At 41.6% G+C, this 26,805-nt stretch overlaps 1 protein-coding gene across 2 annotated transcripts in view; it reads right to left on the bottom strand.

The window, feature by feature from the left end:
* Positions 1-26,805, bottom strand: part of SNX10 (sorting nexin 10) — a 55,373-nt gene that overhangs the window by 16,669 nt on the left and 11,899 nt on the right. For both annotated transcript variants that reach the window (XM_015589527.2, XM_006912013.3), the window contains exon 2: positions 9,277-9,323. In XM_015589527.2, coding sequence (XP_015445013.1) covers positions 9,277-9,300 — 24 coding nt within the window. In that variant the 5' untranslated portion in view covers positions 9,301-9,323. The remainder of the gene's footprint in view (positions 1-9,276; positions 9,324-26,805) is intronic.

The following is a 26,805-nucleotide window of genomic DNA, read 5'->3' as shown; positions in this document are numbered from 1 at the left end:
AAATCCTTCAAAACCTGCTCCATAACTTTCAAGATCAAGTTCAAACTTCTTAGCTAGCACAATTGAGCCTTTCTTGATTTTCACTCCACTTATCTCCAAAGGCTGAGCTTAAGTTTCCACACACGACATGCCATGTTACACCTCCATGCCTTCGAATGAGCTGTTCTCTCTACTTGGACTGCTGTCCCCACCCTGCTTTCTGCTTTTTTCTTCATCATCTTCATCTTCCCTCTATTATTTGCTGCTAACTCCAGTTCATTTTCCAAAATGCAGCTCCGTCTCTGGAAATCTTTCCAGAATCCCTCTAGAAATCCTCCCATTCATCCAAACTGATTTATCGGTTTGACCTTCCTCTGAGCCCCTGATGCCTCTGGGCAAGCCTTGGGCACTGCCCCTACTCATCAGGCCTTACTGTACCGTCCTTACCTGTAAGTCTCCTCTATTAGATGCTAAGCGCCTCTAGCATAGCTTAGGCTGTCTTGTATGACTTGAGTGCCTGGCACAACCAATGCATTCTATCAATATCACTTTGTGAATAAATGAACGTCTGAAAGAATGAATGAATGCCTTTCAGAAAAAAAAAAACGAGATCAAACTTCAGTTGAAATAAAAACCTCATCCACTTGAGTTCTTGGACTTCATGAATTAATAATAAGTTATTTAGCAGCTGGTCTAAAGTTTATCTTCATCTAACAAACCCCTTCCTGTAAGGGTGTGCCAATTAACAGCATACGGCTGCAAGAGCAGTGTTTAAGATCTATGAGAACCAACTGTTTTTGAACACCCTAAAGAACTCCAGAAGCACCTATTTACATAGAAATAATTGAAAATCATTCTGATAGCTTCAATAACTTGGGTCCCCAAAGACTTGTACCAGACAACAATTTGTTTGCTTAGTTGGAGTTAAAATATGTACTTGAAAGTAATAAAAGTACACTTATTTTAAAATATTCTATAATTCAGATGGCCCCCTCTCCCCCATCCTGCAATTAGTAGAAATTAGTGAAGTTTCACCATACTTCCAGCCACGAATAGTACACCCAGGAAGCCAAGGTTCACCTCTAATCTCTTAATTAGACGCATCCCTCACGATGCGACCCACCATCCTTCAAAGGAATGTTGACAGCCTGTCAGCCACAGAGGACAGCTCCAAGTTCCAGACCTAGAATCATATGGATTTCCTATGAAAACTGCTGCAGCAGCAGCAGTTACTCAATTTAATAACCTTATTAAACACTTTAATGACTTCTTGGGCCTAATGACTATATTCAGTATAAAGGAAGAAGCCAGGCAGAGCAGAATTAAATATTTAAACTAACTGATCCCTACTGTTCTCTGTGGAAACAGGCTTCTGAACAGAGACTGCCGGGCTCTGAGGAGCAAATTCCCGTGTTCTCTAATAATAATCATGCTCTGATTTCAATATATTGTCTCCCCCAACTCCTACCCCAGGTTCGACCTTTATCCATGTATCCATCTACCTTGTCTTTTTTTTCCTTAGCCCTGATAAGACATTAAATTAACAATAACAATAACTATTGTACAGGGCATTGACACGTGCCAGGCACCGTGATAAGTGTTTTACCCATGTTTGCCTTTCGTCTTTACAACAATCCTAAGAAGTCAGTAATATTATCATCTCATTTAAGTAACTGGCCCAAAATCAAATGGCCAATAGGCTGAGCTAGGTTTCAAACTCAGGTCTGCCTTGCTCGAAAGCCTATGCTCTCAAATACATTTGATCTAGTGGTTCTTTTAGCAATAATAAATCTCAGGTCATTTCCAATTTCACTGTATTTGTACAGCATTATTTTGGAGGAAAAATATTATCCTCTTTGCTATTAGCTAAAATATTACTTGAAATAACATGCTCTTCTGAAATTCTGTCCCCCAAGGCTTTGTATTTTATTCTTACATCTCTACTCTAGCACCAAGCGCAGCATTAGCACATAGTAAGTGCTCTTGAAATGTGTGAGAATTTGATTACCAAGAAGATTCAAAAACAAAGAATGTACAAATAAGTATGCTGAAAATTATAAGATGCTGTGGAAAGAAACCAAAGAAGCATATACTTCTTTGACTATGTCTATATAAGTATAACATTTATTCTGTGTTCATGTATTGAAAGACTCAAAGAGACAAATTCTCCCCAAACAAATGATCTATAGGCTTAATGCAAGTCCTGTAAAAATCTCAGTAAGATTTTTTAGAAGACATAAACGAGTTTAGTATAAAATTTACATGGAAAAAGAAAGACCCTAGAATAGTCAAAACAATTTTTTTGAGAAAGAATAAAGTGGAAGGACTCCTTCTTGCTGATGTTAAGATTTACGAAAGAGCTACAGTAATCAAGATAGTGTGGTACTACTGGAGGTACACAGATCAATGAAACAGAACAGAAAACCCAGGAAGAGACCTATACAAATATGCCCAACTGATTATGGATAAAGGTGTGAAAACAATTCAGTGGAGGATGGATAGCCTTTTCAACAGTGTTATGGGACAATCAGACATTCAAGGCCAAAAGAAGAACCTCAACCTACTCCCTGAACCTTATACAAAAATTATCTCAAAATGGATCATAGATTTAAATGTAAATGTAAAACCATAAAATTTAAAAAACATATAAAGAAGAAAAATCTTTGAGACTTAGGACTAGATGAAGAGTTCTTAGACTTGATACCAAAAAGACAATCCATGTAAGAAAAAGGTGATACATTAGACATCACCAAAACTAAAACCCTGCGCTCTGCAAAAGACCTGTGAAGAAGGTGAAAAGACAAATTACAGACTGGAAGAAAATATTTGCAAATCACACATCCCTCAAAGGATTTGTACCTAAAATATACAAAGAACTCTCAAAACTCAACATTTAAAAAAGCAAACAATTTAATTATAAATAGGCAAGACACATGAGACATTTCACCAAGAAGGATAGCCAGCTGGCAAACAAGCACATGAAAGATGTTCAACATCACAAGTCCTCAGGGAAATGCAAATTAACACCACAATGGTCTATCGCTACACACCTATCACAGTTTCTAGTGGCATTACCACTATTTTTTTATGTTAGTCATTTTGATAGGTGTATTTTTAAAATTTTCCACTGTAGACTAGCTTTAATTTTTATAGTACAGGAAACATAACTGTGTGCTCATTGTAAAAATATTTACTCAGATTACAAAAAGGTGAGTAGGGACAAAAGCTAATAAAGCAGAATCTCTAGGTGTTAGTGTTATAATTTTTCATAGCTTGGTGAGAATTTTCTATCACAAAAATGAAAACTTGTTTCATTTTGTGCTCACCTTCTCAGGATCTTTTTTTTTTCCTATTCCAAAGTAGTACTTTACAAGTTTATGTATTTAACTGGCGATTCATTCATTCATTCAATTAAAATGTATTGAGCATCAACTCCGTAGGCACAGCTCTACACGGCTAATGCTTACAATTTAACCCGTGTCTTACTCACAAGGGTTCTATTCAGGACTCCCTCACGACAATCTCAAAACTAAAATTTAGCCCGTTTTGCACACTGTATCCTTTACAAATAACAAGCCTGAGAGGGAGGAGGAATGCATCAAGTAACCTTCTTTTAGTTTCTAATAATAGTTATGACAACCTAAGAGACATACTACAGGGTGTTATTTGCCCCTTTATGGCTTGGAGTGTGTTTAATGCCATGCTTTGGGAAGTTTGAATGATGATTTTTAAGAAAGCTTTTAATACTTCAGGATAAATAACTGTGGAAGAGATTTAGCTAGACCTGCCTTTTACATGACTTATAATAGTTCATGATACTGCAAGTTTCTTTCCACACGTAGTGTCTAAAATTAAGGAGTTACCTCTTTGTATTACATAATAGGTTAGGAAAAGTAAAAGTAAAAGTATAAAAGTAGAATCTATTGCAACAAGAAATAATTTCCAACTTGTGTTAAACTGTACCACAAGCGCACAATCAGTAAAATCCTCAATGTGAAAACCTCTACAGGACAAAAGATACAGTTTCTTCAACAAATAAATTGCAAAAGGGGAAAAGGGTAGAATAAGGGACTTTAAGCAATATATTAAACAGAAGCAACGTGTGGTCCCTTATTTGGATTGTGATTAGAACCACCAAATAAATAAAATTTTTTTTTCAATATAATCAGGGAAAGTTGAACACTGAATATTTGGTGGTATGAAGACACTAACGTTAATTATATAAGATATGGTAATGTGGTTTGTTTCTAAGAATGGTCAACTGTTAGAAATGCGTACTGAAATATTTACAGATGAAATTACACAATATCTAGAATTTGTTTCAAAATAATTCACTGTGTGGTGGCAGGAGGAAATGCTTGGGGTGCGGAGATAGCTTGGTCATGCATTAATAACGTGTTAACTGTTAAAACCTTAGGTACTTAAGAGTTCATTATATTATTTTTTCTACTTGTGTTATCTTTAAAATTTCCTAATAAAGTGTTAAAGCCAGAAAAAGTAAAAGAGAGGAAAGGAGGAAGAGAGGAAGGGAGGTCATCTCAAGCAAACTGCATTAGAAAAAGGAACAAATGTGACACTTGAAAGTGAAAGTAAGTCAGAAACGTGGATCTGAAAACATTAACCATTTGTTCAACATGCACTAACACCATTAACATAATGATATCCTACAACTTATCTACCTTTAAAAATATTTTATTTTCATTAGTATAAAAATAAAACAAGTATGTGGTTAAAGAAAGATATATGGATATAGACAGAGATATATAAAATTTCAAATACAGATGCGTACACCGTGAAAATGAAGTGTCCCTCCTACTGGACTCCCAGTTTCTTGTCCACCTATTCAGGACTTTTATATATATTTTATATTATATATAATTAGCATATATACACATATAATTTTAATAAAAACGGGAGTATACTATAAATAGTAATTTATACCTTGCTTTATTCACTGCCCAACCTTTTTGAAATCTTTATATTTGAGTATATATAATTCAATGTTATTTGTTTTAAAAGTTTATTTTAGAATAGTTTTAGATATACAGAAAAATTGTGAAGATGGTAGAGAATTCCCATGGGTCCCACACCCCATTTCCCATTTTTACATCACATCGGATAGGCAGGGAGAGAAGGAGGAAGGAACAACAAATTTTGTTTCGGGGAGTGGGAGAGTGTTTTGTCTTGTCGCTTTCCTGTCAAAGTCCCCAGCATCACGGGACACCAGGTGGAAGTCCTGCTTATGGGATAGTATTTAACGATATTCATTGGTTCCAGCCTAGTTAGTTTCCACTCAGTTTCCCAATAATATGGAAACCGTGCTTTCCTAGAGCAAGCCCAGAATGTTACCGTCCGTCAGCATAAGCAAATGCTGAGCTTAGAGCCAGCACATCCAAAATAGCAGTACGTCCCTCCCATCTCCTCCCCCCGTAGGCTCCTGTCTCCTCCATCGGTGGCAGGGTCCTCATGGTCCCTGGAACTCTCCTGGGCCCACTTGGGTCTGCTCCACTCAGGGTATCCCCTACCACGGAGCTGATGGATTTATTGGAGGCAAGGGTTTTTAGTAACGTAGAAAATCAAACTGCTCATTCAGGACATTAGAATATACAAAGAACAGGAATTCCGGTCAAGATGGCAGAGTAGAATACTATATGTCAACTATAATTGAAAAAAAAAATTAAAATTAAAATTAAAAAAAAAAAAAAAAGAATATACAAAGAATAAAAATGCCTGACTCCACAAAAGACACTGAAACGTGTTTCCTGTCACAGCCACCTGCCTTTTCATTAGGATTCTGGGTTCTGTCTCATTAAACAGAAGGGTTGATTCAGTTGGGTCCATCTAATTATTCTTATTAAAATATGTAAGCATAATATTTTAATTGTAAATTAAAGTTGCATGCATGAATGAATCTGAATTCATTTTAATTTTATAATGGCCCAATGCCAAGGCTATTTTTATGGCGAAGATCCATCAGCTCGGCTACTGCTCTCCCAGGAATTCAAACCAACATGCAAATGGAACATGTTTAACTAACAAGGGAGACTCATGCTCCCTGTTCTCCTCTCTCGAGATTTATTACAGTAATAAAGCTATTTTAACAAGAGAGACTGCATTTGATTCTCACCCCCCAAATCTTAAAATATATATATATATATTTATATATATATATCAAACTTCTAGGCTGGCACTATCAGTTATGTAGAACTGAGATGTCACTCCCCGGTCATTTGAAGCTTGAACAAGGATGGTAAATAGGTCTCAATTCACGTGCCAACCTCATGAGTAATTAGTAATGTCTACTGTGGGTGCCTGTGCTTATACACACACTGTTCTAGATTCTAAAATGATCAGTGATATTGCATGCAGCCCTTCCATAGGCAGTTAGGTAGGGCCAGCATTATTTTCCACTAAACAACCAGCCACTAGGATATTTAAAGGTTCAGCCAAAACCTCTCCCACTTCTGATTGGCATAGAGGGCAGGGTGCTGCTGGGGTAGGCAGTGAGATAAAAATACCTTTTATAATTGAGGCTTTAGAAAAGCCTCTTCTTGACTCCTAAGCTGAGGCCTGAAGGATAAAGAGGAGTTAGCCAGCCCACGTGGTGTGAAGGAAGAGAGATTATTCCAGGCAGTGGGGAAAACATCTGCAAAAACCCAGAGCTTTCAAGACTCCCAAATCAGGAGTGAGAGGTGAGCTGGGTCGGGGGCAGGGCAGAGGACGAGCCTGGAGAAGGAAGCTAGGTCAGATCACGGAAGGCCTGAGAAACCACATTTTGGAGTTTTGACTTTGTTCTAAGAGCGATGTGTTAGAAGCCAGGATGTCATTCTGGCCACATGTAGAAAATGGGCTGATCTGTGGTAAACCGTAGTATATTGCTATATATCCAGAGTCTAGTCTGGTGGGCTTATTTCTTGCTGAGAGGTTCAAATAAATTTTTGAATATTATACCTCTTTCTCCCTACAGTATTTTTTTTCCTTTTCAGCTGAAGGACTTTCTAGTTTAAAATTCCTTAATGTTATATTATTATATCATTATATATAATAAAGGACTTTTGCCAGGTCAATAAAATGCTTTCTTTATGTAGTTGGTTAAAATTTGTGTCCACTGGACAATGGACCAGTGGTTACCAGAAGGGAGGGGGAAAAATAAAAATATTAAATGTTAAAAAAAATTAAAATTAAAATTAAATTTTAAAAATACATAAAAATAAAATAAAATTTGTGTCTAATAGTTCTTATTAACTGAGTTTATAATCAAAATCAAGATTAAACCAACCAAGCCTCCCGCCCCGAAAAAATTCTTCTAATTAGAAAAAAGTCTTTGTGGCTTTCATTGGTAGTTTTTTCCCCCCAAGAGAACAACTTTTGCAATGTGCCTTTGAAACAGTGCCAGAGATGGGGCGACCCCACTCCCTTGGCACAGCCTGTCCGGTGGTCAGGCCCATGCTGGTGCGTGAAGAATTCACCTTACCCAAAGGGGTCTGACCTCTGCCCTCGGCTACTGGGAGGTGTTCTCTAGGCCCCTGGAATGTCCTGCCTGACAGGAGTATCTTTGCCTGGGCTTGAGACACTGGACAGTCTAACAATGTGAAGATGATGGGGGCTTAGGGCCACACTGTATCAGTTGTGACCTCTGGAGGAACTGGAGACCCCAGGAGGAGTGAAGGCTAAAGGTCAGCTACACAGTAAAAAGTGAGCCCCAATAAAAACTCTGGACACCAAGGCTCAGGTAAGCTCCCCTGTATGCACTGTCGCACATCAATGCCGGGACAGTGACTCCATGGGAGAGGATACCCAGAAGCTCCGCAACTTTGCCCTGTGTGTCTCTTCCTTTGATTGGTTCTAAATGGTATCCTTTCTCTGAAAAACAAACAAACCCATAACCGTGAGCATAATAGCTCACAGTGAGTTCTGTGAGTTTTTCTTGTGCATTATCAAAACTGAAGATGGTTCTGGGAACCCCAGAACTTGTCATTAGTGTCAGAGTGAGGGCAATCACATGGGGACTTGCAGTTTGGCCAACTTCACAGAGCAGGTATTTCCTGAAGCCAGCAGCTTGGGCCCAGTGTTGTTTAGCACAGGGACAAGGAGAAAGTATGCCTGGCCTTGGTATTCTGGGGGTTACCTGTGCATGGGGGAAGTGGAGAGTCTGGGGGCATTGGCTGGAAAGGGACACAAGGTACTTTCCGAAGTGCTAAAAATATCTATACCTTGACCCAAATGGTGTTTGCAAAGGGGAATGCATACGAGAAAATCCAGAGCTATTAACATAAGATCAGGGCATTTTATGCATTTTACTATATATGTTGTAGCCAATTTTAAGAAGTTAAAAAAAAAAAAAAAAAAAAACTTTAAAAATGGTGGAGCCCAGCCTGGAATTAAAGGGTGGAAGTGAGCTGGACTTCTGAGGAGAACCTGAACCCAAAGATGGGGCTAAAAGAAAGGATGTGAAATCCAGCAAAGAAGTTTCTGGAAGGATTCTCTGAAATAGCTTGTTTACTGCTTTAAACTTAGACAAGCCAAAGTGAGGACCATGTGGCCTTGTGGCTGTATGTGTGTGTGCATGTGTGCACACGCGCATGCCCCCTAAAAAGTCCCTTCTGCCTCCGTTCGGTTTCATTAGGCTCACCTAGTGACAATGTGTGGGGTAGAACAGTAGGCAGGGTAGGACAAACGGGCACTTCTGAGGGGCAGCCACACAGCAAAGAGTTTATGTGGTAGTGGTCCTAGCCTCCCCAGTCACACAGAAGCTCAGGAAGCTGGGATTGGAGGCCTCAGGCCAGGCTGGGTTTGGGAAGGGACCGCCTTCTCTGATTATGTGACACTGAGCCCCGAGATAGATCCATGAAGCAACAAGCTGGATGAAACTGAAACGAATGGCAAACAGTGCCCCTGGGTTGTTACCAGAGATGGGGGAATTCGGGTATTAGCAAAGAGCAGAAAAGCAAGAATGCAGGCCAGAGGGAGACTAGTCAAAGTAAAGGGTGGGAGGCAGAGTCTGGGAGAGGGAATTCTGAGTCATGGAAAAACGTACTTGTATAAGCAATGGATGGGACTGAGCTGAAAGACAGCTCAGACACTGGAAGCAAAGAATGAGAGCCAGGACGCACTAACGCTGGGGAGCGGGCAGTGGGTACAGGAGGGTGAGTGTTTTGATCATTCATTAGCCCTCCACTAGGATGCCCTGCAGTATTGTGACTCGCCACCACAGATTTACAGTTAGTGAATAAAGAACTAACCTACAGTGAGTCAAAAATGCATGAATTATTTATTTTGGGGTTTGTAATGACATACCTCCTTCTGTTGTTCTGGAAACATCTTCAGCACAGGACACGATCAATCTGAAAAAATAAGATACCAACACTCGGTGATGTGGAACTTCCATCCTGGAGCAGATAAGCCTCGCAGGGCCTCCCGCCCAAATGTCCCCTGAGAGCACCTGCTCGCCCACAGTCTCTGAAAGGTAAAAACCTCTGCTGCTCCCTCCCTCCTGTCTGCTGCTGACCAGGCCAAGGCGAACATCAGTCCACCTCGGAGATGGGGAGTTTGGGACATGGCAAGTCCAAGGCGGCTGGATGATGACAGGCCCTTGAAGTGGAAGGCCAGGTTGGAGTTGCATGCAGCCTTGGTGAGTCAGAGGAGGCTGGAGGTGTGGGGGAGCAGAGGCACCGTGAGGGGCAGTGGGGGATGCTGCCTGGCAGATGGAGAACAGATGCCCACAGGGATCAACCACTACGAACAACCCTAACCGTTTCACTAGCAGCCCAGCCTTTCAAAGACCAGGTGGTTCTTGTGACATTTAAAGTACTCCAGAGTTTAGATAAGAAACGGTGTGGCCTCAAGAGAGATGAAGGTTGGGTCCTTGATTCTGACCTTCCGGTCAGTGCAGCCAGCCTGTCCTTGGAGCATTTTATCTCCCCAGCACACTGGGGAACCACAGCACACCTGGATGATCACCCACTGCAATCCACTCTCCTTCCCACTTATCTTCCTCATCAGAATGATTAAATCTCACAACCATCCCAAACGACAAGGATGATTTCTCAAACCTGCTCTTCGAGTTAGATTGAGCAGCCACAGGTAAAGGTGTATGAGTTGTCCCCGCACTGGAAAACATGGCAGCTTGGAGACTCGCCTGAGAGAATCATCGTGTGCCTTCACAGCTCTACCATCACCCTGAGAGTACAGTTTGCCAAAACTGCCTCCATTTTCCACTCTGGAATATTTCTTCTATAAATACAAAATGTCTGTGAAACTTGGTAGACTTCTACAGAGCAGGGGTGGGCAAAATATTTCTATAAAAGGCCAGACGCCAAATATTTGAGGCTCTGCATGTCATACAGTCTCTACTGCAACTATGCAAGCTGGCAATTTGTAGTGAGAAACCCCTACTGAGGATAAGTAACCAAATGAACATGGGTGATCCAGTAAAACTTTATCTACAAAAACAGGCGGCAGTAGTTTGCAGACCCTGCTTATGGAGCAATGAAGTATTGTGCTTTCAATCCTATTCCTTAATAAAGCCCCTTCTTAGATCCTAACAGGGAAAAATCTTTTGCAAAGCTAAACTTGATCCCTATACACATGGGCAGTCTCTCTCTGACAGGCAAACCACTGACCGAGCGAGGAGTGAGAAAGGATCACACACTTTTCCAATGGTGAAATAAGAAATAACAAGTATGGTTTATAATATTCTTTAAAATAAAAATGAAGGGAAGAGGATTAAGTAGCACAGTTTTGGGTTTTCCTACCATCCGGTGACCAAGGCTGATTAACCCAACCAACTTGTTAATCATGAAATGAGATCTGAATTTGTGTCAAAGCCACAAGGACATCCTAAACAAAATAAAACTGTTTAAATGGAAAATCTAGTTACTGACCCAGTCTAACAACATATAATTTCATAAACCAAATAGACACGTTTTTCTGTCAAGAGAGATCTCATGTGCTCAGAAGAAAGTGCAGGTGGATTCATAACTAACCTTACAGAGAGCGAGGCCCTTCTAAGAGAAAGGGGAGATAAGTGTAGTCTTATAAAGAACCTACTTTTGCATCTTTTCTTTGCTGTGTTAGAAGGAGTAGTGAAGCCTCAAACAAAATACGCTTAACCTCTTCTCCTTTCTGGAGGTATGGCTAGGTTCTAAGAGCTGGGGACTTGAGGCCTGAAAGCTGGGTGTGGAGGAAGCAAATAAACTTAAAAAGATACCATCTTTCTGCTATTTCTCTCCATGTCTCACCATGTTGCTTTAATATCGCTTTCTCCAAAGCATTTCACTTAGTCTGAGAACATCAAGACAACACATGGCATTTTTAATGTTGAAAAGACTCCAGTCTGAGACGATGGTGCTTAGAGGAAGGCATCAGTGACCAGGTTCATTTCCTATCACGATTCTGCCTCCAGAGAGGGCTATTTTATAAGAAAGTTAAAGATGAGCCTTGGTATTGAGGGGGGAAAAGAGCATGAGGTAGGAACTCAGTGAGCACTTGAGAGGGCCTACATAAGGGGTTGGCTGAATAGCCTGGGTCAGTCTCAGAGGTGTCTAAGAAGGTGTGAGGAGAGTGGTGGCTGCTTCCGGGGCACCCAGGAACTGTGTTCATTTGGGGTTCTCAAAAGCTTATCACCCAGCCTTCAAGAGGAGAACCTCCCCCCATCTGTACCCACTCCTCCAGGATGCACACAGGAGGGAGCTGTATTCTATCCACACCTGTCTCTCACCAGCTCACTGCCTAGCAGGGGAAAGGCTGGCCACGCCAGGGAGTCGTGTCCTGTGAAACAGTGAAATACCCTAGGGCACTGAAGGCCCCAAAGACTCCTCTGGGACACCCAGAGGAACTGGTCCCAGAACTATGGTTAATAAATGCCTCGCCACCCTCATATAAACATAAAAACAACAGAAAAGTTTGAGAAAATGATAGATACAACCAAACGAAAATTTAAACCTACTTACTGTATGTTTCAAAAGGAATTTCAAGGTAAATATCATATAATATGTATAATCTACATGGCAAAAAATTAATAGTTCTTAATTCATGAAAACCTCTTACAAATCCGTACCAAAGATTATTACTATAGAAAAGTAAGCAAAAGTTATCAATAGTCAATTCACAAAATAAAAACAATAAAGGTCAAACTCAACAACAAAAAAACCCAAAAATCTGATTAAAAAATGGGCAAAGGACTTGAATAGACATTTCTCCAAAGATAATATACAAATGGCCAAAAAGCATATGAAAAGATACTCAATATCACTATCATTAGGGAAATGCAAATCAAAATCACAATGAATTACCACCTCACATCCATCAAGATGGCTACTATCAAAAAAAACAGAAAATAAGTATTGGTAAGGATGTGGAGAAATTGGAACCTCTGTGCTCATGGGAATGTAAAATGGTGCAGATTCTGTAGAAAACAGTAGGGAGGTTCCTCAAAAAATTAAAAATACCATTACTATATACCCCAGTAATCCCACTTCTGGATATATATCCAAGAGAATTGAAAGCAGGATCTCGAAGAGAAAATATCAGCACACCCATGTTCACAGCAGCATTATTCACAACAGAAAAGAGGTGGAAGCGACCCAAATGCCCACAGGCAGACGAAGGGATAAGCAAAATGGTATGTATATACAGCCTTTAAAGAGAAGGAAATTCTGACATATGCTACAATATGGATGACCCCTGAGGATATTACTCTAAGTGAAATAATCCAGTCACAAAATACAAATACTTATGATTCCACTTATTTTTTAAAGTAGTCAGATTGATAGAAACAGAAAGCAGAATGGTAGTTTTGGAAGCTGGGGGAGGGGTTATCAGAGAGTTCTTGTTTAATGGGTACAGAGTTTGCTTTGCCAAATGAAAAAGATCCGCAAATCTTTAATACAACCATGTGAACTACTTAACACCATTGAACTGTACACTTGAAATAGGCAAGATGGTAAATTTTGTATGTTTCTTACCACAATTAAAAATAAAAATTTTTTAAAAGGTTAAATGTTTAACCCTCCTATAAACAGAAGTGCAAATAAAAGACACCATATTTGTGACTATTAAATGAGAATGTTTCTTTCATGATAATATCCAATGAGAAATGAGACTAAATGCTATTGGTAGAAATATAAGCTATTTCAGTGTTTCTGAAAGACAATTTGGCCACACGTTTCAAAAGCATTTTTCAATTGCTTATTTTTTCTTTGACTCAATTACTCCATGTCTGGGAACTTGACCTAGAAAAATCAGTCAGACATATGCAAAATTTTTTCATATGAAAGAATGTCCACAATGCAGTATCTTCAAAAAAATCAAATAAAATGGAACCCCAAACACCCATAAGTAGTAGATTAGAAAAAATGAATGATGGTAGAGCTGCATAATAGGACACCTTGTAGCTACTGCAAAACTGCATTATAGAAGAATATTAAATGATAGGGACTATTCAAGAAGTATTGTGAAGCTATTTTTTGAAAGTATGTTTTTATTTCTTTATTTATTTGAGAACTGGAACCTACACATGATGCGATAACAGTGGTCATTTCTGAGTGATGGGATTCTGATGGGTTTTTATCTCCTTCTTTTCTGGATTTTTCCGGAAGTTAACAATGCATTTGGTGCTTTTAAAGTCAGAAAACCATATACATTTTAAAAGAAAGTAAAACTTAATGTACTCAACTGCTTTTATTATTCCTTCCTCCCAAAAAACAAACAGCTAAGTTAATTTCACTTTGTTTGTTTCATTTCCTCCTAGGATGTTCAACAATTTTTTGATTAAAAAAAAAAAACACTAAGAGGAGGCAGATGGGATAAAAAGGGTCAAATATGTGTTGACAGAAAGAAATCTAACTATGGGCGGTGAACACACAATGACTATATATATACACCTTACTGTTAAATTGCACACCTGAAACTTACTGGATTTCGTTAACTAATGTCACCATAACAAAAAAAAAAGTCATTGATTTCTTACTTTCATCTTATAAGAATATGCCATCAGCAAAGTTACTTTAAATTCAGATTTTAATTTAGTGCCAGTTTTTCCCAGACCTGCTCTCAGTACTATCTATGTCCTCTGCACTGCACTGGGCAGGTCAGGTGGGGAGAGGGAGCATGGCCCTCCCAAATCTCCTCTAAGGGAGAAGCTCTTGGCTAGGGTCCTGCCAGAGGGGCAGCTCTACAATTAGCCCTGCTTTGTATCACCTTGGGCGGGGGGACCCTCCCCAGACACAGGTGACAGCATCATTGATGGGCAATGGACTACAGGGAAGCTAATCCACAGGTTAACCAGGTGCCTAAAGCATGTCCTGGCACGGAAAAAATGGAGGGCTGGGCTCTGGCTCCCTCCCAGTCTCTGGACTAGGAAACACTGTGAGACTTGGCAGTTCTCTGGGACCTGAGTATGGAAATGATATGAGAAACTGGACAGATAATGACGTCACGACTGGAATTCTAAGGAACCAGAGCTTATAGTTAAACAGAAGCCAGGAGGTGGATAAAAGATCTCGTGAGATAGTAAAGAAACTGACCACCAGAGAAGCTGAATTACAGAAGCCGGCTTCAGCGGCTGACTTTTGCAGAGCTGCATGGAGGCAGCGTCAGTGCCCAGAGTTCTTACTTTCCCAGAGGCTTAAGTGTCCAGTGTCTCCTGGATTCCCACGCACAGTGTCCTTACGATAAGCACCCCTTTACTGGAAGTAACTTGAGGGGGATCTCGATGTAAACAATCAAAAGAGCTCAACCAAAAAGAAAAAGCAGAAAGAGCTGCACCAAGACATGACAACTGGGCCAAAAGGCGGCCGTGAACTTTCGAGGACACGCAGAATGTGCAGAACCGTCTGTGAACCAGGTCCTGGTGGTTCTTTCTCCATCTGCTCTCAGAACCTTGAAAAGGTAAACCAACCAAAACGGAAAAACAAGCAGATTGTCTGAAATTCAGTTAAAGTTGGAAAGACTAATAAAACTACCATTTAAGCTTTTACGGCATTTATCAAAAAAGAAAAAAACATATTAAAGAGGATTTGCTCTCTAAAAAAATACCGGTTCATAGCACATAAAACAATGAAAGCACAAACTTGCTAATCTCTACAACATCATCTCCACAACGGGTTCCACTTATGGTCATGCATATGGTGCTAGGCCAAATTTAGGGTTTACCATCCAGAAACAAGAAAGACACATACTACAGAATTTCAACCTCACAGCTATTTTGGTGGCATTTAAATGTTCTCACCAAAAGCAAAGAAAAAGGTAAATAAGTGAGGTGATGGAAGTGTTAACTCGATGGGGGAATCCTTTCACAGTGTATACATATATCAAATCATCACACTGTACATCGTATTTGTCAATGATACCTCAACGAAGCTAAAAAAAATAATAGATTAATAACTCAATTCAAAAATGGGCAAAGAATTCTGAATCCAAAGGATTCCTCCCAGGAAGATTTACAAATGGTCAATAAGAACGTGAAAAGATGTCCAATGTCATTAGTCATCCGAGGAAAGCAAATCAAAACCACAGTGAGATACCACTTCAACTCACTAGGCTGGTGGAAATGTAAAATGGTGCAGCCACTTTAGAAAACAGTCTGGCAGTTTCCCAAATGCTTAAACATAAACTTACCATTTGACCCAGCGATTCGACTCCTAGGTATGTACCCAAGGGAAATGAAAATGTACATGTACATAGTATATAAATATCAGCGTTATTCATAATAGTCAAAAGATAGAAATAACCCAATGTCCATTGATGGACGAACAGATAAACAAAATGTGGTATATCCATACAAAGGAATATTATTCAAGGATAAAAAGAAATGAAGTACTGATACATGCTGCGACTTAGTCCACATATTGTGAAACTCCATTCACATGAAAGGCCAGAATAGGGAACTTTATAAAGACTGCTTGGGGCTTGGGTGGGGTGGGTGGAGAAGTAGAGGTTAGGGATATAGGGGAGTATAGCTAAAGACAAGGAAATGAGGTAATGAAAATATTCTAAAATTGACTGCAGTAATGGTTTTGCACTTATCTGTGAATATACTAAAAGCCATTGAACTATCCATTTTAATTGGGCAAATTGTACAGTATATGAACATCTCAAAAAAGCTGTTAAAAAAAAAATGTCCTACTCAAAACGCTGAGCCTGACCTGTTTCATTCACAGTCCTAACGTCCCTCATCCTGCAGATCTCAATGTCAGCCAAGCTGAGGGCCCTCCAGCCATCGCCCATCCCTGGGGTTCTCTCGTTCCTCTGCCATCTCCTCTTCTAACCCTTTCCTCCACCACCCTCGGCCGAGAGCCAACAAATGCCCCACATTAGAACCCATCTCAGCAGCATTATCATAATAGGGCCCCGGGTCCCCCCGCTGCCCACTCCGTGGAACCCTCCCAGTCAGAACTGCTCATCTGTCAGCATTCCCATTTCTCAGGCCCAGGAGGAAACCAAATTTCCCCACGCACTGTTATCTCCGGACAATAAATAACCTGCCAAGTACCTAGAACCTAGGACGGTGACCCTGCTCCCCCCTCCTCGGGTCCTGGCTCGCCTTCTTTCTTTCCAGGTTCCTGCCCCTCATTCCTACATCTTTAGGGACCTCCTCCCTGTGTTCTTCCTCACTTTTTCCTGAACCCTCCAAGGAGGACCTTATTCAAGAGGAATGACTTAAGACCCCCAGGCCTGGCCTTAGCCTGCCTCCTTCACTCCTGTGACCTAACCCTTTGTTCGCCAACAATGTATTTATTACAGTCCCACCCAGGAACTGCTCTTTGAAATGTAAAACTAAAAGTCCCCTCTAAAACCCCACCCTCCTTATACTTCCTCTTTCTATTCAATCTGCTTTCCACTTGAATGAAAAGCCAACAGAACTTTGATCCTATTTTTTTCTAGTCTCCCTCTGGTCTTCACTTCCTTGTACCATGTAAATACTCTTGCACTTTCTCTCTGGTCCTATCCACTCCTGAAGAAACATCGGTCATTTCCGTGACAAGCTCCATCACCAGGTTATGCGTACCAGATTCAGTCGGGCCTTCCAGGGTTCAAGAGTCTTCCCACTCACCCAGGCAGTTTCAGACCCTTACCTCCAGCCTCCTACCTCCTCCCAGGTCTGCTCCCCGTCTGTCATCTCTGAAGTGGGCTGTATGGCCCACTTCATCAAAACAGTGAGACCATCAGGTTTACATTCTTCATCTTGGTTCTCTGCCCCCTTGAAATCTACCCATATAGTCACCCGCTTCCCTCAGTCTCAAAGAAAAACATTGAACTTCCCCATCTTCATGATTTCCCCTACCTCCTCCAAAACACTGGTCCATCAATGATCTCACCCCCTTTATAACTCCAGCTTCTTCCTTTTCACTAGTCCCTTCCTCCTTCCTCAACAAACAAGCTCAAGTTCTCGTCCCAGTGTTTATGGGCAGCCCTGGCTAATTCATTTAACCTATTAAAGACCAGACACTGCTGCAGACATCGGAGGTAGGGCAATGATGAAGACGATCAGGTCCCTGGTTTCACCTACATCATAACGAAAGTAAACTTGTAAATAAATAAATGGACGAGGTAACGAACAAGCTTAATGAAGAAAATGAAACAGAATGATACGGTCAAGGGGACTTTGTGGGGACACATTTGGGTCATCAGGGAAGGCTTCTGTGAGGAGGTGACATGTGAGCCAAAACCTGAAAGGCAAGCGGGAACCAGTGATACGGAATTCTGGGAAAGAGCACTCCAGGAAGAGTGAACTGCCAGTGCCAAAGCCCCAAGGTGAAACACGCCTGGACTATCCGGGGGACTCAAGGAAGCCACTGTGGCTCAAGTGTGGTGGATGAGGGAGGTAAGCTCAGAGAAAGAGGCAGGGGCATGGTCACACGGGCCGTATGCACCAGAGTGGAGAATCTGGAAGCCATTGGAGCACTTTCAGCAGGTGAGCGACATAATCTGGCATGTTTTAACAGGATCCCTCTGACGCCTGGGTGGGGAATAGACAATAGGGAAGGGCCAGAGCAGAAGCAGGGAGACCCGTTGGGAAGCTACTGACATAGCACAGGCCAGAGGTGATGGAGGCTCAGCGCAGCAGTAGCAGTGGAAGGGTGTATGAGGTGCGTTGGTTGTTGGTGTTTCCTCGTCTGTGCTTATCCAACTGAAGAGAGAGAAAGCGAGGATACACAGTTGCTAGAAGAGAGGGACCATAACATCTATTCGAGAAGGATTCTGTGAGACACGTTGCAGGGGAAGGAGACAGACACGTGATGCAGCTCAGGACTTGCAGGTGACACGGTGAGGCCCACAATGGGAAATTCTTCCCCCAACTTCTGCACTGACACCCAAGGGCTGGTCTTGCGTTGCACAGAGTTCTTGGTGGGGGTCAAGAGCAGTTTCAGTGGTGAGGTACCACACAGGGCTTCCCAGCAGAAGTCTCAGACTCACTGTCACCTTCGCTTTAATAAAGTCAGTTCCCCAATGGGCCACTGACAGCCCTCTCCTCTTCAGCTCTATGCTTACTCTCTATCTTGGCCACCACTCTCATATCACGTGCAAAGGAGTCCAGAACCGGAACAGCCTTAGAAGCTAGCCTGGCCATCTCCTAGGGGACATCTCCATCCGGACATCCTGCAGGCTTTTCAAACTCACTGTGTCCAGTCCAGGCTGGCTGTCACACCACACATTTTCCTTGCCCTTCCACAGCCCAGCCAATCTGCCACCTCCTGGGTTATTCATTTTCATTAATGGTGTCAATATCTACACAATGACTCGAGTGGGAGCCCCAGAAGCTATCTTTCATTTCTTCCTTTCCCTTCCTTTCCAAATCCAATCAGTCAGCAAGCCCTGCCAATCCTCTTCCTAAACACCTCCTAAGTCCTCCTAAGTCCGTTCACAGCGACGCCTCCAACGTCACTGGACTAGTTCAGGCTCTTGTCACTTCTCTCCTGGACCCTAGCTGGAATAGCGCCTAACACGGGTACTTAGTAAATGGTTTTTGAATAAACGAGAGAGAGAGAAAGTGAATGAATGAACAAAATGATTGAGTGAACAAATGAACGAGGAAATCAGTGAATAAAAGCATAAACACCTGCTGTGTGGAAACAAAGAAAACTCAGGAGTATACAGTCTAACGGAGGAGATACAAGGATGCCAGGCATATCCGAGGCATCAGGTGATGCACAGAACGCTGCAGGGGAGGGGAACAGAAACTAACACTTGAGTGTCCTCCAGTTCACACATGATTCTCCCAGCAACCACATGACAGTGCACTCCACATGGGGAAACTGACATTCAAAGAAGTTAAATAACCATCCAAGGTCACCCAACTCATAAGTGGCAGGGTTCGGATTCAAACCTAGGTCTCCAGGCCCCAAGCCCCATATTGGTTAGTGGAAACAGACTTACAGACAGGCCAAACTTCGAAAGTTAATAACGAGAACCCTATGAGAGTGCTTCTGACAAACTGTCACTATTGTGAGAATTCCACGTATAGCCTCATAAAAACCCTATGAGGTAGGTATGACCATTATCCTCATTTTACAGTTAAAGAAACAATGGCTGTCGTCAATAAATCGAAGAACAACAAGTGTTGGTGAGGATGTGGAGAAAAGGGAACAGTCGTACACTGTTGATGGGATTGCAAATGGGTGCCGCCGCTATGGAAACCAGTCTGGAAGTTCCTCAAAAAATTAAAAACGGATATAAGTTTTGACCCAGCAGTTGCAATTCTGGGTATTTATCCAAATAAAACCAAAACAATAACTCATAAAGATCTATGCACCCCTATGTTCATGGCAGCACTAGTTACAATAGCCAAGATATGGAAGCAACCTAAACGCCCATCAACAGACGGCTGGATAAAGAAGTTACGGTTCATACATACAATGGAATATTACTTAGCCATTAAAAAAATGAAATCCTACCATTTGCAACGACATGGATAGACGTAGAAATTACTATGCTAAGCGAAAAAAGTCAAAGATAAATACCATACGATTTCATTTATATGAGGAATCTAAGGAACAAAAAGAATAAACTAATCGAAAACAGACTCGCAAATATAAAAGACAATCTATGATGGTCAGAGGGGAGGCGCATGGGGGCCTGGGAGAAAAGAGTGAAGGGTTAAAGAAGTACAAATTAGCAGTTGATAGATGGTCACAGGGATGGGGAGCACGGCAGAGGGAATGCAGTCAGCATTAATATGATGGCTGGGTAGAGGGCCAGGGGATGGAGGGCCAGGGGAAGGAGGGAGCAATTGGGGGGATCGTTTTATGAACTATATAGATGTCGAACCAATATACTGTATACTCGAAACTAATAAAGAAAAAAATAAAGGGAAAAAAACAAAAAACAAGAGGCACCAAAAAGTTAAGTACTTTGTCAAAGGTCAGTCTTGCTCCAGTGTCCATGTTGACCATCCCTTAACCTTATGCCTTTAATGATGGAGATAAAATGGCAGGGGTGGGTTCTCGGTGGAGGGAACAGTATGACTACATGCAGGGAGGCGAGAAGGTGCAAGTCAAGTTTGGGAACAAAGCGGTTTGCTTTGGCTGGGATTGAGGGGGTTACTGGAAAGTGAGACTCCAGAGAAAAGATGGGATCAGACACGTGGCTTCCTGTTACGTGGTCCAGGGCCATAGGCCTGTCTTGTCCGATATTTAAAGTGCCTCCATCTTTCACAAGGTAGTGTCCAGCAGGAGGAGCAACTCTGTTTTCTCAATCAAGGTATTTAGTTGTCTTGCAATTGAAGGTGGAAAAGCTAAAAGGCAGAGGAATAACTGATTTCTTCAAGATCTTACTGGGACAACAACCCCACAACTCATGGAGATAACTATCAGCACCCTAACCCCTTGGCATTTATTTCTGATACAGTTTTAGTCTGAAAAGTCTACATATAAAAGTCTACATACATATTTTTTTAAACATCTAATTTTGTTTCGTAGTACTTGAAGTATGAACCAATAAATTGATGTCTTTATGGTTCCCATTGTGAGGTGACATACAGGTCAGTCAAATATAAATTTGCATTAGGAAAACTTTAATAGAAAAAAAAAACTGAAAGGTAGGGCCCCCAAACTAACCTTCAACTCTAATACTGCTTCGGGAGAGAGAAAGAGCAGGCCTGTCAGGTAACCTAAGCAAGCCCTTAGGTCATTTTGAACCTACGAGGATCCTAACCTCATCAGTCACAGGACAGACAGGTCACTCCGGAATCTGTAAGTGCTATTCTGGTACCTTCCCTCATGAGAATCTAGGGGATAAAAACAAATGACCACAGCTTCCAGGCCTTCCGCCCAGAAGACCACCAACATGGTCATTCCCCGTGGTCAGGGGGAGAGACCTAAATAAGAGACAGCACTACATGAAAGAGCCCAAAGAAATGTTTTCTGGCTTCTGAAAGTAAACGTTCTAAAGCAAAATAATTCTTTTTACATATTAAGTTTACAATAATAAAATTTAGGAAGTCTGAAAAACAGAAAAGTAAAAATATCACCCATATCTAGGGTGACATATAGCCTGTTCCTGTCTTGACCAACTTCCTCCTCATTCTTCCCTTTAACAAATGAGCACCCACAACCTTCAGGCACCGTGGCAGGAGCTGTAGAGAGATACACAGACTGTAGAAGAAGATACACTACTAAATCTCATCCCCATCTGTGTTCACAACCCCTTGGTCTGATCACCATCGTCTCTCAGCGGGATGGCTGACAGCGCCTCCCAAATGACTTTCCATTCTTGCCCCGTACAATCCATTCTTCACACATCCAGGACGATCTTAATGCAAAATTCAGACCAAACCCTTCTGCAGAAAGCCCTCCCATGGCTACCCACTGCAATAAGAATACTCTGAAACCAGGACGCGGTCGGATCCCAGCGGACCCTCTCGCTTCACCCCCACCCACTCTCCTTCTCTTTATACTACGCCTCCCTGGCCTTCCCTCCCCGTCTCACACAGACCACCACCTCCATTCCATACCAGGGCCTCTGCACCTAGCCCTAGTCCTTTTCAGAATGTTTTTCCCTAGATCTTGTCTGTGTCCTTAGCTCAAATGTCACCAAAGTCGCTTTTGCTATAATACCTTAACTAAAGTTTCCGCCTCTAAGTTGTTCTCCTTATAAGTACACCATTTTGTTGTCTTTATGGTACTTACAACCTGAATCTATATTATTTATTTGTTTATACGTATTTTCCCCTGTGATGTGAATTCTAAGAGGGCAGAAACTCCGACCAGTTCATTGCTGCACCCCTGTGTCCAGCACATCATAGCAGATGGGCAAAAAATAACTGGAATGAATGAATGAACAGTGGACAGGAGAGTCACCAAGAGAATACATCCGTATTTAATCCTCAAAGTATTATAAAACCTTTGTTACTCTGTAAAATGATCAACAAGTATTATAATGTAGAAATAATAAAATGTTCATCCAAGTACACATCAACACCAATACACAATATCACCGGATTAAGGGAATTATATTTTTGCATTGTAAGACCCCCAAAAATATAAAGAAAAAACCTCTAGCAGTCTGAAATTTATAACGCAGGTCTCTAAATAGCACTTAGGTCCATGACCAAGTTTTTAATGGTCTACGGCAAAATGGGGAAAAGAAAAGGATACACTGAACTTTTTCTAAATCTAAAACTCTTTCAATTTCAAGGACTCTCCTTTATTCTTAGATTAGGTCTTTCCTACTTTGGGGGTATCAAAATCTTCTCTCTTTTATAAAATGACAGAAATTGTATCTGATAGGTTTGGGGAGGTTTCTATGTCTTTTATATAAAAAGCAAAAAGTTAACAATCCTGTTCAAGACCCAAACCTTCTTTTATAGTTCTAGTAATCCAGGAATTCTACAAATTCGGGTACCACTCATCTCTGCATTGACCTTACTCCTCCAGTGTGGCCCTTGAAGGTTTCACTAGGCCCACAGTTATACCAACTCTAATGTGGTAGAACAGGGGTCCCTAACCCCCTGGCAGAGGACCTGTACCGGTCTATGGGCTGTTAGGAACCAGGCTGCACAGCAGGAGGTAAGCAGAGGGGTGGTGAGTGAGGGAAGCTTCATCTGTATTTGCAGCTGCTCCCCAGCGCTGGCATCACCGCCTCAGCTCCACTTTAGATCATCAGGCATTAGATTCTCATAGGAGCACTGGTCCCTTTTGCCAAAAGGAGATCTTGGTACAGCCACTATGGAAAACAGTATGGAGGTTCCTCAAAAAACTAAGAACTGATCTACCATATGATCCAGCAATCCCTCTACTGGGTATTTACCCCAAAGACTTGAAAATTCATATCTGAAAAGATAATTGCACACCAATGTTCATAGCCGCGTTATGCATAGTGGCCAGGACATGGAAGCAACCGAAGTATCCTATGATAGATGACTGGCTAAAGAAGCTGTGGTACAATGGAATATTACTCAGTGAGTCCCAGGCCTGGTGGGTCCCCTCAGATCCCCCCAGGTCTGGCTGTGATCCAGGCTCACAGCTAGGAATAGAACCCTGGATTTAGTGTATTAGGGCATCTGCACCTAAAATATGTAAACGTAATTCATCTTATTGTATCACGCACGTGTGGCTGAATGCCACTATTGCACTCTGATACATGCAGAGCCTGTGCGGACCCCTGGGGAGCAGAAGGGGAGCAGAAGAGAAGCAGGAGCAGAAGCATGTTCCCCGCGATAGAACGGCGCTCCCCGAAAGAAAGCTGGTGCCTGCCGTTTCGTTCTCATGTTGGCCCCCTGTGCATTCTTCCAACTGGGCGTCTCAGCACTGAAACCCTCCCTTCTCGATCAGCTCGGAAATACTGCCATTTGCGACAACATGCGTGGACCTTGAGATAATCATGGTAAGCAAAATAAGCCAGACTGAAAAAGTTGAAAACCACATGATATCACTTATATGTGGGATATAAACCTAAAAGCAACAAACGAACATGACAAACAGACTCGTGGACATATATAATGAACTAATGGTTACCAGCGGGTCGAGGAGTGGGGAAGAAGGAGGTAGATGGGGTAAAAGGGATCAAATATGTGTTGACAGAAAGAAATCTAACTATGGGAGGTGAACACACAATGCAATATATATACGCCTTACTGTTAAATTGGACACCTGAAACTTACTAGATTTTGTTAACCAATGTCACCATAAAAAAATTAATTAATTAAAAAATATATATGAATACCAAAAAAAAAAAAAAAAAAGGTTGAGGATCACTGCAGTAGAAACTGCTGCCTGGAGTGCTTAAGAAAGATCTCGCGGGCTTGTCTGGCTCTGTGGGAAAGGGGCACAATGGATTAGTGACAGTCACCATGGCGAGGAAGAGAGTGGTGAGCAGACAGGAGATAAGTGGAGGGAGAATGACCTGAGCCATGCATCTGACAGAAACAGCCCGTGCCCTACGACACGTCAGAGCCCGATATTAAAACCTGGTAAGTTAAAACTGGAAAATTTAAGTGACTTGTTCAGCCCCTTAACATTAAGTTGTTGCTGAACATGGAGGAGTAGAAGGCAATGAAGTCACAAATGTGCCCAGTGGTCAGCTGGCCTCACTCGCTACCTCCTGGTATGTGATTCATTTCCTGCCTCAACGAAACCTTGGGAAGCTGTCAGTGCTGAATCCAGGTCTGCGGTACACCTGGAAAGGGTCCTTGGCCAAGGCAGTTTGGCCAGGAAGGGGCTCAAGAGGAAGGAGTCACAAAACTGACCAAACTAAACAAAGTCAGTGAGAGTCTTTCTCAAAGACAGCTGATCTTGTGATCTCGTCAGCAATTTAAAGTCGAAAGATTAAGAGAAGACCAAGAAGAAAAACAAATGAAAGGGGTTAGAGAGTGGGAAAGAAAACCAAGGCTGCCTTTATCCAAGGAGCAGGCTTGACATGTTCTCTGTGAATACATCGGGATTGAAGCAAAAGTCAAGATTTAAACATTGTTACCTGCGTAAATCGGAACCGGAAGAGGCAGCTGGGAGGAGCAGCATGCCCACCAATGAGGTCTATCTAGGCACGCGGCTCTGGGCTGCATGCTGCTCTGCCCGCCTCGTGGAAACAGAAAACAGCACATAAGATGCTCGCATCTGAGTCGGGCCAGTGTTCACATTCTGACTGTGCATTATGGACATATCTGACTGGGATACAGGGTTACCAGCTCCTAAGTCTAGAGCTCACACACCCTTCTACTCAGCATCCCTACTTCCAGGAAGGGATCCTTGAGAAGGACCAGAACCCAGGGCAAAGCCACAAGTGTGAGGCTGCTCACTTACAGCCATGTTTATTACTGAAAAAGCTAAGCCAACCTAAATGCCCATTAGTAAGAGAGTGATTACATAAAGACACACTCGTGGAATACCTTGTAGGTGTTTTTAAAAAAGAGGAAAATCTGAAAGTGCTGGGATGGCAGATGTCCATGATGCACCAAGTAGAAACGACAAATAACAGAACAATATGTACAGTGATTCCATTGTTTAAGTGTGTACATATATGTGTATACACTTACATACTTGGAGATGCACAGCAAATGAGTCCAAGAGGATTCATGCCAAAGCGATTTTTTTTTTTTTTACTTTATATACTCCTGGATTGTTAACAACTTTTATTTTTTTAAAACCTATTACTTTTGTGATCTGAAAATATCGATAAAATAAACATGTAAACACAGACAACATATGTAAGTGTATGACAGAAACGAGAGCCCCACAGTCTGGATTCCTCTTCTGCTGAATCAGAAAAAAAAAAAAAAAAAAAAAAACAATTACGAGGAAAGGAGACAAGACCAGGAGGAGTGAACGCTCGACTTCTTCTCTCCAGGAGTGTTTGATATTTTCGCCTCCCTTAGCCGACACATCAGGTTGTATTTTTATTCAGTTCTAATCAGTCATTAACAATACTTAAATTTTGAAGCAGGATTTGTATTAGCAAAAAAAAAAAAAAAACAAAATCCACATGGCTTAGGAGGCGCTCAGCCTACCCCCAAGGGGCGCCATATGAGTCGGTGGCAGTATTGGGCGCTGAGAGCCAACAGTTTCATTGGCCAAAGGTCTCATTGATATGTCTATGCAACTCCATCCACATTGTCTACACCCATCTCTGAATACAGTATTTATTTATAATTCATCCTCTCTTTGGCTCCAAATGGATTTGAAGCAGTTCCCAAATAGATTTAAGGCAGCAAACAATAGTTGACCTAAAGATGATAAAGCTATGAACATAGAAATTGAGGTAGAGAAATGGTAAGAATGAGAAGAAGTAAAAATGTTATTTTGAGTAATGAACTTATAACACTTGCAGTATATTTAATTTTTAGTTGACATACACTCTTAAACAAAAACCTTCCAGGCCAAAAGCTTTTCTGAAAGAAAGGGTTTACTGAGCAATACATGACCAAGTCCTGGGGCATATGGTCTAAACCACCAGCAGCAGGGCTAGGTGGAGGAGACTAACACGGCCGCTGACCTGGAGCTGATGGAGCTTCTTATACAATGGGCTTGGGGAAGAAAGATGTAAGCCATTCTGAAAGAATTTACATTGGCTGTAGATAAGGCAAGATCTGCCTTTCTCAAAAGATGCACATTTAGCTCTAAGAAATATCCATACATAACCACAAACAGTGCAACAAAAACCACTGGGCAAACAGAATATGATAAGGGTACAGAAAATATGCATTAGCCTAGCTATTCATGTTTGACTGCCATGAGAAATGTAGGCAATGTGATCTAACACTGCTTGTGTCTTAAAATCTTAGTATATTACAAATGCTTCTCAGGCAGCTTCATTCTAAATGTGTCTTCACACCCAGGGCTCTATAAGAGACTTTCCCACATCTTAGATGCTGAGAACAAATCGAAGACCATC

The sequence above is a fragment of the Pteropus alecto genome, unplaced genomic scaffold (assembly GCF_000325575.1).
Source record: "Pteropus alecto unplaced genomic scaffold, ASM32557v1 scaffold21, whole genome shotgun sequence".
Lineage (NCBI taxonomy): Eukaryota > Metazoa > Chordata > Mammalia > Chiroptera > Pteropodidae > Pteropus > Pteropus alecto.
Note: the sequence above shows the minus strand (reverse complement) of the source record. Positions and strands in the feature narration are given on the sequence as shown.